The following is a 12,388-nucleotide window of genomic DNA, read 5'->3' on the forward strand; positions in this document are numbered from 1 at the left end:
TAAGACTGTTTTCTTTATTGACCTAGATACCACAATACAAACAGGCCTATAGAAACAGTACTGAAGTAACTGAGTACACTTAGTACTTAGTACTGGACTCTACTTCAGTTTAAGTTTGAGGTAGGCTACTTGAGTATTTCCAGTTTCTACTTCTTCACACTTGTGCTCCACCACAACTCACCGTACTTTACTGCTCTACATTTACCTGACCCTTACTTTGATTTCATACATACAACATATGGTCTTCTAAAACAAATCATTACAGGTGAAAGATTGTGCACGTGCACAGGTGTTTACAGTGTTGGGCTAATTATATCTGCTCAGTGTGGAGCCAGAAACAGAGCTGGGGTTCACATGAGATCAGCATCTACTGATTAAATATTAAGAGCACTAAGAATAAAAGAACATACTGATGTTTATCTTGTTGCAGAAGAAAAATAAGAAAACTATCTTCCTGGACCGTAGAGACGCCACAGTTTAAGACTATACAATGAGAACTTTCACTTTTGACATTTTGCTGATAATAAAACCTGAATTTCTTTCAGGCAGATATGAAACATCCCATCAGAGATGATGAACACTATTTCAGTCAAACCATCATCAACCTGACAACAACCATCAGCTGTTGAGAACAACCTGAACACAGATGAACCTGAGGAGCTTCAGTGGTTATTAAGACACAGACTTCAGAAACAGTTTTTTTTTTGCTGCTATTTTAATAAAATGATTAAGAAAACACAAAACAGAACAAAAACATGCAAAGAAACCAGTGAACAGACAAACAGTGATGAATTTAAGTGACAAAACAACACATCTCTAAATATTTGTTGCTCTGAAGAGAGGTGAAAGATGAGTGCAGATCATTATGGAAATACTCCATTACAAGTCAAACTCATGAGTTCAAACAACAGCTGTAGTGCAGAAGAAGGGTCGTGTCTGTGTGTGTTCTTGAGCATCATTCTCCTTTTTTAGTCTTATAGTCTAATAGAAATGATATTAGCTGCAGTTTCCTCTGCTTGTGTGTGTTCATATATTTGACATCAGTACTAAACTTTAGTGAGTCAGATAATACTCACCTCCATGCAATTTAATGCTGATGTTCTGTCTGTGATGTGGAGACTAAACCGTTGTCATGGAGACCTGTGGTGTTAAAAAAAAAACTCTGAACCTTAGAGTAAAAAAAACATCAGCTGATGAAAACGGACTAAACCTTCCATCACCGTTTTCTTGTCTCGCTGCAGCTTTTATTTTGGAGGGTGGGGGCTGGGGACCGGAAGTGTTGGTGTGTGTCCCTGCAGGTGTTTGCTGCGGTTTGGAAGGTGTCGGGTTGTGTGTGCAGCGCTGCTGCGGCTTCAGTTTAGCGGATAAAGTTGAGACTTTTCTGTCTGTGCGTCTGTGACATGAGAAGTGAGTGAGGCTCCACACCGAGAGAGACCTTCAGGTAAGACTCACCTGCGTGTGCGGCTCACCTGAGCTCTTTGTCTGCTGTGTGTGTGCTGTGTGAATCAGCTGCTGTAACTCTCATGATCGATCCCGATCAGCTGTTTAACCGTTAATTCACTGGTAACTGTGGTCTAACTAGCTGGTGACGTCATTAACGAGTTAATTAATTCGTCAGTTAATGAGCCACTGATGAAGCTGAAGAGGAGGAGAGAAGTAACGAAGTACTTTTACTCCACTACTGTTCTCCAGCCTGGTTCACTGTTGTTCTGCAGAGTATCACTGTGGTCTGCGGCAGTGAGGAGCTTTATTGATTTATTGATTTATTGATTTACTGAGTTACTGATTGACTGTGATCAGTTTTAGTCTGCATCTGTGATTCATCACAAAGAAGAAAAGTTCATTTAATTTTGTGCTTTTTTGTTGAAGTTAAATTAGCTGAAGAGCTGAGGTCTGACTTCAGTGAAACACCTTCATCATCATCTCACTTCAGTTAGTGACAGTGAAATGGATTAAAATAAAAGCAGCAGACTGTGTTGCATTGTCTTATTGGGTAATTAGTCTTGATGCATTCATGTGTGAACTGCAGTTTACTGTTGTAGCTGCTGCTGCTGGAGACAGAGTGTAACTAGCTGTTTGATCACATTTTACAAACTGATCAAAGCTCTGTTCAAAAATCTTCATCCTCAATGTCACTGCAGCTGCTGGACAGATGTTGAGCAGTAAGAAGCACATACTCAGGTGAAGTACATGTTCAGTCCTGGAGTAACTGTGTCTGACTCATTAACAATAATCAGTCTGTCAGTTTAATCAGAAACAGTGTTTTACTTCTCCGTACAGAGTGATGTCTGTGTTTTCTCTCAGCTCATCTCAAATCTCACTGTAAACCCTGGATGTACCTGCAGGATTTATGACATCATCACGAGTTTGGATGCAGTGTATAACGTTGACAGTGTGACAGTGGGAAACTTGAAAGTGGGTCAGGACTCACTGACTAAAATCTAAACTCAAGTACAGCTGCCAGAATCCAGATGAGACAGATGTTGATGAAGTTGCTGATAAGTTTATTTAGTTAACTTTCTTGTACTACCAGGTACTGTCGACATCCAGACAGCTGCTCTGCCCTCAGTAAAACTAGTACCACAGAAAAACTACAAGACCAGGCACAGGTGAGAAGGTTCAGGAACAGGAACTTGACAAACTGGGCAGGAACTGGTTTAATAGTGGGAGAGCCGGTGAGAAAACTGGGAACAGGTGTGTGAGTGGGTGGGGAGGGTCAGGTGACCAGGAATGGAGGTCTGGGGTTGTCTGGTAGCTGGATGGATAATGGTGGTTCTGGTGTTTCAGAGACCACCAGGGGCCTAAGGGAGTGAGGATGAGGGTGAAGACAGACACAGGACCATGGCAGGAATAATGACACTAACCCCCCCTCCTCTGAGGATGACGTGGGAAGGAGAGCAGGATGTTGAGGTTCAGGGCAAGATGCAGATCAGGCTGAGGAGTGGAAACCAGAGCACCCAGGGGCCCTCGAGTAGAAGACCAACAGGAGCCGGGCTGGTGGACAGCAGCTTGACATCTGGGGGCAGGACACGCAGTGTGAGGAGACGGGTGGTCACCTGACCTGAGCCTAACCATCTAGGGGGCATGCCATTGTTTTGCCAACTGGGAAGCAGGCAGAAGGCTGACAGACTCTGGAACAGCCTGGTCCTTAGCAGGTCTGGTCCAAGCTGCAGGAAATAGGCTGGAGGCTTACAGGCCTGATGCTAGCATCTGGTTCCTGGATGCTTGGGCCGAAGGCTTCACAGCAGAGCTGCTGGGCTGCCCCCAGGTGTCTCTGGGAGGATACAGGGAAGCCTGGAAACTCATCCTGAGGGCTGCAGTATCAGTCACCAATTCCACAATGCCAGGAATCTTCATTAGACATGATCTGGATCTGGAAGATCATTTCTTATCCATCAGGGTCCAGGCATCGATTCTCTTCTCAGACACTGTGGTGTTGTTGGCATTAAGTTACAGATGTTCCATGATGGGGATGAATGAGACAAGAGGAAGAAGGATTTGAAAAAATATAAAAAATGAGCCAAAGCAGGATGCAAGACTCAAATCCTCAGTTAACACAAAGAACCTGACAAACTGGGCAGGAGCTGGTGAAACAGGCTGGTTTAAATAGTGGTAGAGCTGATGAGAAAACTGGGAACAGGTGTGTGAGTGGGCGGGGAGGGTCAGGTGACCGGGAATGGAGGGAAAGTCTGGGGACATCTGGGTACATGGAAATTTCCAGAGACCACCAGGGGGGGTGAAGACAGAGACAGGACCGTGGCAGGAATCATGATTATTAATACGTTATTATTTATAATCAATCTTCTCCTGAATATTCAGCCAGACAAATGGCGGGGAAAGAAGAGAAGCAAATACAGTGTGTATCTATCATAAAGTATCAGGTCTCTGTCGATCAGAATTTGTTGAAGAGCCTCGAACTTGAGTCCGCTGAGTGTTCACTGAACCTGTCTAATTCCTGTCACAGATAACCTGTTCAGTTCAGCTCAAACGAGCTCTGGTGTGTTTTCCTGGTTAGTTTGTTAAACGGTCTAAACCCTGGTGCTGACCAAACAACTAGGCCTGAAACAAGGGTCTCAGTCTGGTTCCAAGTGGTTTCTTTGTGGTCTGAAAGTAAACATACCGACCACAGCATTTAATGATGGCAGATAAGTGATGTTTGCATTAATTGAAAGGCTAATTAAATCCATTTGTTGATGGTGAACTGCTCAGGACGTGACCGTGTTATATTAATGTAACTGACGTACTTTGCTCTCCGATCAGTGAGACAGTCAAAGGATCCAAGAACAACAGACTGTCTATTCTGACAGTTCAAGTCCATTAAAAAGTGACTCAGTGCTCCACAGTGACACTCTGCTGTACAAGACATCTGTGGTTCAGGAGGGAGAGCAGGTCGTCTGTTAATCAGAAGGTCGTGGGTCTCTTCTTGGATCCTCCAGTCTGCGTTTCAGTGTCCTTGGGCAAGGCACTGAACCCAAATCACTCCTGACATGTCATCGGTATGTGAATGGAAGAAAAGTGCTATATGTGTGTATACTGGTGAATGTGGCGTCCATTATAAGGCGTGGTTGATAAGACTCTGTATAAGTGCACTTCATATACCGTCCTGTTTGTCTATAACATGCAATGGATCCACAGTCTGATTACACTGGTGAAGCTCAGAGTCAATCTTTCTAACATAAACAAACACATGAGAAGCATTAAAGTGCAGACTGAGCTGCTGTCAGTCATTTCTCCACCTGGCATCACAGAAACTTGTCCAATCAGTGAATTTCCTGTCAGTCACGTGACTGGATGTTTACGCCTTTGGTTCATTTGTGAACACAAACCAGGCCAGGTTTCACACAGACAGACTTTGACTGTGTCCTAGATAGAACAAATGGTCGCTTCAGATTCAGACTTCAGATAGACGTCTGTATTCATCTGTTGCACAAAGCATTTTAGTTCCTGACTATCTTAAGCCAGACTGTGGTACAACGAAATCTGGGTAAATTAAGACTAAAAAAAAAAATGGCCGACTGACGAACCGTATCCAGCTGCTGAGCTCCATTTACCCTCAGCAGAAAATGTTTCTCTTTAGAAGAATTCAGCAGTTACAAGGACATTTTACTCGAAGAGTGTCTGTCTATAAACTAATTTTGTTTGTCTTAAAATGAGTCAGTCTTTATTTTTGTGAAACAGTCTGACATCAGACTGATCTATGAGCAGCGTGAAGACTGGACCGACACTACAGACCAGTCTGACACGTCTTTGTGGAACTGGCCCCTGGACTACAGTGTAACAGTGGATCACTTTCTCTCTTGGTCCAGACTAAAGAACTGAAGCAGGTTTTTTGTAGAAACGTTGTATAGAGTCAGGCTGTCATATTTCACTTCATCACAGATTGATCTCAGCTGATTGATCCCAGCATGATAATCCTCTCAGTATTGACACTGGTTTCTCTGATCCAAATGAAAACAAACATAATGAAGTCAGAAACCACTTCACCCACAGCAGTGACATCATCATCAGCACTGGTCCTGGTCAAAATAAGTCTGTGAACTGGATTATCTGTAGTCATCTGGACACATGAAGGATCCAGCATTTTAAATCACAGCTGTTCTCAGACCAGGACCATGATCAGTGTCTCTAAGCTGCTGCTTTGTCTATGCCTCTTGTTCGTTTGTGTAGTCCATCGTCCGCCTAGTTATCTCTTCATGGTCTGTGTCTTTTGTGCCAGATGTTTGTCTGATGGCTGTTGTTTAGATAATGTGTGCTGTTTGTCATGACTCACGTGAGCAGCTCTGTGCGCTCTCACAGGCCAAGACAAATCCTGAACCTGAGCCTTTCTAGACGCAGTCCTTCTCCTCAAAGGATGAACCCTTCAGATCTGAGGCATCGTTCAGGTTGTGGACTCTGCTGTGTCCTCGGTCTCAGTTTGTCTTTGTGTCTCTGCAGGACGACCACCAGCGTCACAGCATCGGAGCGTCCTCATTGGCTGAGATCCAGCTGGAGGCGGAGTCAGAGTGACGGCTGTGTCGTGGCCAGGACTTCCTCTGAACGGGGGACAAGATGCTGCTGACTTCCTGCTCCGCCCCCTGCAGCTACACCTGGCTCTGGTAAATGAAGCACAAATAGATGTTTGATACAGTAGTTTTCAGCAGCTGGAGCAGAAACAGATTTAGATATTAAAGTGACCAGAGAAAACATAAGAGGTCAGTCAGAGACAGACTGGCACTGCTTGGTTACACATGGTACTGTGCTGATACAGCTGAAATCAGGTTAACATCTGACATGCCCCAGCATAGTCAGAGTCCTCAGATCCTACAAATGTAAGCAACATACAATGATAGAAAGGATGAAATAATATTGACGTGAAGAGATTTAAAAAGGTAAGGTACTACGTCTCTACTAATTCATAAAACAAAAACCAGAGCCTCCATGAACCTGCTCTTTATCTGTGAAAAAACTGTAAAGCTACAGACACATGTATTTTCATCAATGGCAAGAAGAGAAGAGTGGTTGTGGAGAAAGGCACCAACAGTCTTGTTTGACACAACACAATAATAATAATAATAATAATTATAATAATAACAATGATAATGATAATGATAATAATATAATAAACTTCATTTGTATATCACTAGAGCAATCGAAATATAATTGAAATCGCAATATTACCAAGTGATATATCCAATTCACAGGAGCTGCATTTTTTTGATGAAGATAAAATGTGGCACATTGCTGTGCATTGTTAGCACCATAAGTGTTGTGGTGCTACAGAGACACCCCGGCCTACAAATGATATTCTCCAGATGTAAAGGAACATGTCTGTTTGGTACAGACCAACAAAAATTGAAAAAAATTTTTCACTGAAAATGAAATGAAAAAAATGACTGAAATAACAATATCTGCAAATGATTTTTTTTTTTTTTATCGTGCAGCCCTACAGTAGCACCTCCATTACAAGATACATAGCACAAAGCTTTCAAACAAAGAAATGACACTCACCAAGTGCTTCACATGAAAAGATATCAAATGAACAGAAAAACATGTTAAAAACATTGATGTAAAATAAAGAACATTAAATGTAATAATGAATAATGTAATAATGTAAAATGAGATGTAACAATGATGAAAATAACATAGAAATAATAAATGAAATAATAAATAATAATTTAAAAAAACAGAACACAACACATGAACAGTACAATAAACGCAGTCTCTTGGTCAAGATCAAATGTTGTAACCATGGGAACATTTCCATCCCACCGGATGTGACTGCAGAACCGTCTCAGCTGATTGCTATCACTGATTGATTACTGATTATTGATGAGTCAGAGCTGCAGTCTGTTGGTCCAGGTAATAAACTCACCTGCTTCTTCTTCTTGACTCACCTGTGTGTTTGCTCCTGCAGGTGCCTCCTGATGATGCTGACAGCTCCTCCAGCAGCGCTCGGGGTGAGTTCAGCTCTCAGCTATTTTTTTATTGTGAAGGTGTTTTATGTGCTTCTGATGGAGGGTTGATGTTATTGTTGTTGTTGAGCACTGTGAGCTCTGCAGGCTGAAGACAGTTCGGTGGACTCTGGACCGCGTAGTTACCGATCTCCTTCATGTCTCTGATGTGAGCTTACAGTGATACGTGGATGTTTCCGGCAGGGTTGTGCTGATGGTCATCAGAGTGATTACTGATAGCGCCTGCCTTTGCCAGTGTCAACACGATATTTGACTTGTTTTTCCATTAAGGTATTAATTTATTATTATTTGTAGAATTAAATTATATTAAATTGAATTTGCCTTTCATTTTTATAACCGATGCTTGCAACATCGACATGTGTGCGCGCACACACGAATGCACGCAGACACACACACACACACACACACACACTATGCGACCAACTGATTGTCACTGGAGCGCAGCTTGTTGTGTGGGGGTGCTATGCTCAGGAGATTGTTATCGGCTATTGGCAATTTCACAGGGTGACGACAGGATGATCGGACTATGGTTAAGATTGTGCAACCCTATTTCCAGCTGATGCTGATGATGCACAGCTCTGCTTTCTTTGTAATGTTGATCAGAGTGTTATTGATTGATCAGTGTCATCCAGATGTTTGGCTGACCTCAGGTCTTCTGAGGGGAACATGAAAGTTAATGTCCCGCCCACAACAGCTGATGTTACGTCAGTTTAACTCTTTATTAATGTGCTGCTGCATGTTTTCATGGTTTGTCTCAGCTGCTATTTTGTTGCTAATTCTCATGGACAGGCAGGTCACTGATTAAGACTTCACAATAAAAAAATAAGGAATTTGTCTTTCACATTATTGTTTAGTTCTTTATTTGTTGATGAAAGATGTCAAACGTTCCTTTCATTTTAGTTTAAATCTTGTTTTCATCATGAAAGACAGGTTGTCACACTGACACTGTGTTCATCAGCAAGTAAACACCTGTAGCCATGGTAACTGCGCACAGCAAAGATGGCAAGAAAATGCCAGAGACATAAACATTTAGTGTGGAAGACAAAATATGAGTCTGGTTTGGGGAATTCGTCTGTTTGTCAGAGGGGCTTTGGTGTACTGGGTTCAGGTGATTGACAGGTACAGGTGTAAGGTGGATTCAGGTGTGACCAAGCTGCAGGTGGAGGTAAGGTATTACCTATGTCTGTTCCCCTGGTGTCCCACAGGGATCAGACCTGGGTCCTCAGGTCTTTATTGATTTACACCAGAGACTGATGGAGGAGAGATGGAGGGATGATGGTGAACTGATCCAGGATGAATACATGATGTAGAGATGTCCCTGTGGAGGTGTAGAAAGTTTGACTTCTTGTCTAAACTTTTCCGTCCCGTTGAGGTCGTCAGGTTCAGTCTGTCTGTGAACAGTGGCATTGCCGGCCAATCAGCTACTCCGCTGTCCATTCAGCCAATCGGCGGCAGTGTGGTGTCTCAGATCGAGGGATGATGGAGGGATGGCAGGAGGATGGAGGATTAATGGATGATAGTGTGAGCAGATGAAGTGAAGATGGAGGATGGATGAAGGACAGTGTGAGCGCAGATGGGTCCAGACCCAGGTCCTGACAGCAGAGAGAGCGGTGATGGAGGATAAATGGAGGACTGATGGAGGGAGGATGGTGTGAGCGCAGACTTTCAGAACAAAGTCGTGACAGCAGATAGAGCGATAGCCACATTCCTGCTGCTGATAGCCACGCCTGACTGATAACCTCGTTTACACAACGCTGCAGGAATGTGGCTGCTACACAAACACTGCTGCATGCTGGGAAACTCACTGTCTGGGGCCCACAGAAAAAAAAAAAACAAAAAAAAAAAAACACTCAGTATATCAACAGGGACCCGCAGTGTGGGACGTATGAGGGGGGACAGTGTCAGGTCCTTTTTAACAGGGGTCCAGTACCTGTGTTCCCCACAGCACTGTCAGACAGAAGTGGAGGAACTGCTCACATCCTGTAATGAAAGGTCAACCAATAAATCTGTGTTTTGTTGTACGGTATAAATTATGACTTCACAATTAATTGAAATATAATTGTAATTGTGGCCAAGTGTAATGTCCAAATTGCAGGAGCTGCAATTTTTTTTTTGGTGAAATGTGTCACATTGTTGTGCATTGTTTGTTGTTACCATACGTTTAAATGATATTCTCCTGAAATACAAGAACATGTAAACATGTTTGTTTGGTACAGATCAGACAACAAAAATCACATCATCATCATTTTTATGTTTTTTTCAGTGAAAATGACAAAACGACCAATCCAACTAAAATCGCAATATCTGCCAAAATTATCACAATATGATTTTTCCTGCATATCATGCAGCCCTAGTATAAATTAACACACAGTATGTGGCATGCATTAACATATGTGTCTATTATTATACAGCCTACATTAACTAGTGTGTGTTTTATTATTGGGTTGGTGTTAATGAGCACACGTGTGTGTCATTACACGATGCACATGAACAAACACATGCGTGTTTTGGCCCCAGCTGCAGCACTGATTCATATCTGATGAACAGAGGCTGCTTCTCATGTCCTCACTCAAATGGTTCAAAGAGTGTGTGGGTCAGAAAAAAATGAAGCATGATTGTCACTGACGTTATCTGATAAACACACACACACACACACACACATACACACACACACACACCGTCAGCTGTCTGCTTCCTGAGAATCTCAGAGATGCTTGTCTTTCCCTGCAGCGTGTTTACATTCCTCACTGTCTGAAAACACAAAATACACCACAAACACACAATCGCACCCTGCTGCAGTCTGAACATTCATACATATGCTCTCAGACGCTGACCTGGTCTGCTCCCACAGTGCCCCCCACAACACACCCCAGGGGGCACAGTCATAAACCTGCTCCATAGTCCACAAAGCACATGTAGACGGGATGGACAATCTCCTATCAGCCCTCCACTGTCTCTGCAGGAGCAAACAGCGGGTCTACTGTACCAGGATCAGGACAGAATCCACATCACTAAACTGAGTCTGAGGTGCATTACCACTATTATAAACTGCTGAACGCTTGACTACCTCAGAGACCTGTGCCAGAAATGGAAAAGTCTTAGAGTTCCTTCCACCGTCCGACAGTATTCTCAGTTCAAGTCCTGTCTGACCACAGAAGCTGGTCTCCCTCTGACCTCCTGATTCCTCTCTGCTGCTTCAGAAGTCCAGCTCAAACAACCTGAGATGACTCTGCCTTGATCTTGCCGGCCTCTTCCACAGTTGTAGTATCCAAGTATCCAGGACATATGACTGCAGATGGGATGAAACGACTACAAACCTGATCGCTGAGCCCCATGGGTGTTGTTGGGAACGTCTGGGGGTCACAGGTGCTCACCAACAGGTTACCCATCCGGGCCTGGTTCCAGGAAAGGGCCCTGATCTCTAATCTGGGCGAGGTAGCTTCCATCTGCAGTCACAACTCCACTAAGTTTACCTTGGATGACCCTAAAAGGGGCTACTGAACAACACCACTGCCTGGTCAAGGGGGCACGCCAACCCCCCCCACCAGGTAAAGGTGGTGACTCTGGAGGCAGCCCGGAGGACAAATACACCTGACAACACAAAACTGTCTGTGAAATGTCAGACTGAAACGACATCATGTGACCTCACCATGATGTCATAATGAGGTGTTGTTGATGCAGTGATGTCATGAGAATGTGATGCTGATGATGATATGATATCACACTGATATTATGATGATCTTTGTGTTCTTTCTTGGTTTCCAGGGTGATCACACAGAACCGTGCGCTGGGCGGGACTGCTCCACCTGCCAGTGTTTTCCAGCCAAAGGAGCAAGGGTGAGACTCTGCCCACTAACACACAGCAGCCAATCAGAGCCCAACTGCAGCATGTCATCATCACAGCTGCAGACAGTTCCCTCAGTTAACAGACCTGTGACACCTTTACTGTTGGCTCGTAAACCTCAGAACCTGAAGACACACGCAAAAACACACAGAAACATAGTGTGTAATAAGGAGCTGCTGGATGGAGGAGTGTTAGTGAGGAATGTGTTGGAGTCAAATTAGCGACTGTTTACCTTAAACTGAGTCAGCAGATTATACACACACACACACACACACACACACACACACACGTTCCTATCCTTCCCTAAACCCTAAACTTCTGTTTCCAGAAACATGTTTTAGATCCTGTTAACAGATGAAACAAAAGACCCAGTGACAGCCTACAAGGCACAACAAATGGTCACAGTCACACTGTGGTCCAGATGTTTGTGTCCATGGTGTGGGCCAGATGATTCTAGGCATAGTCACAGTGTGGTCCAGATGTATCAGTCCACAGTCACATTGTGGTCCAGATTTTTGTGTCCACAGTGTGTTCCACATGTTTCTATTCACAGCTACAGTGTGGGCCAGATGTTTGTGTAGACAGTGTAGTCCAGATATTTACAGTATGGTCCCAATGGTTCCTCTGCTCATAGTCACAGTATGGTCCAGATGTTTGGGTGCATGGTGTGGTCCAGACAATTCTGCCAACAGTCACAGTGTGAGCCAGATGTTTCTGCCACAGTCACAGTGTGGTTGAGATGTTTGTGTACATGATGTGGTACAGATGTTTTTGTACATGATATAGTCCAGATGTTGCTTAAAGTTTAGCGTCATTTAATTTAGGAGCCAGTCCAACAGCTCATTAAAGATCACATGACAGTCTGTTGTCACTCTGAGCAGTTGATGTAGTAAACAACAACAACAATTATCAGACTGATTGTTGCCGAGGCCACAAACAGTAACCTGTGTGTGCGTTTCTGTTAGTGTGTGCGTGTGTTTCAATGTGTATCTGTGTTAGTGTGTGTGTGTTTGTACAGCTGGGGGCAGCAGACAGGCAGAGAGGATTGTGGGAAGGCGTCTGTCTCAGTGATTTCATAGTTCAGTGGTTTCAG

At 43.6% G+C, this 12,388-nt stretch overlaps 1 protein-coding gene across 1 annotated transcript in view; it reads left to right on the forward strand.

Moving 5' to 3' along the window:
* Nucleotides 1–1,291: 1,291 nt before the first annotated feature.
* col4a4 (collagen, type IV, alpha 4) overlaps nucleotides 1,292–12,388 on the forward strand; it is a 51,560-nt gene continuing 40,463 nt past the window's right edge. The window contains exons 1-4 of the mRNA XM_087176969.1: nucleotides 1,292–1,441; nucleotides 5,935–6,095; nucleotides 7,394–7,436; nucleotides 11,217–11,288. Of these exons, the coding sequence (XP_087033095.1) occupies nucleotides 6,049–6,095; nucleotides 7,394–7,436; nucleotides 11,217–11,288 (162 nt within the window). The 5' untranslated portion in view covers nucleotides 1,292–1,441; nucleotides 5,935–6,048. The remainder of the gene's footprint in view (nucleotides 1,442–5,934; nucleotides 6,096–7,393; nucleotides 7,437–11,216; nucleotides 11,289–12,388) is intronic.

The sequence above is a fragment of the Seriola lalandi genome, unplaced genomic scaffold, assembly GCF_002814215.2.
Source record: "Seriola lalandi dorsalis isolate HSWRI2012SDOR001 ecotype SW California unplaced genomic scaffold, Sedor1 jcf7180002054575, whole genome shotgun sequence".
Lineage (NCBI taxonomy): Eukaryota > Metazoa > Chordata > Actinopteri > Carangiformes > Carangidae > Seriola > Seriola lalandi.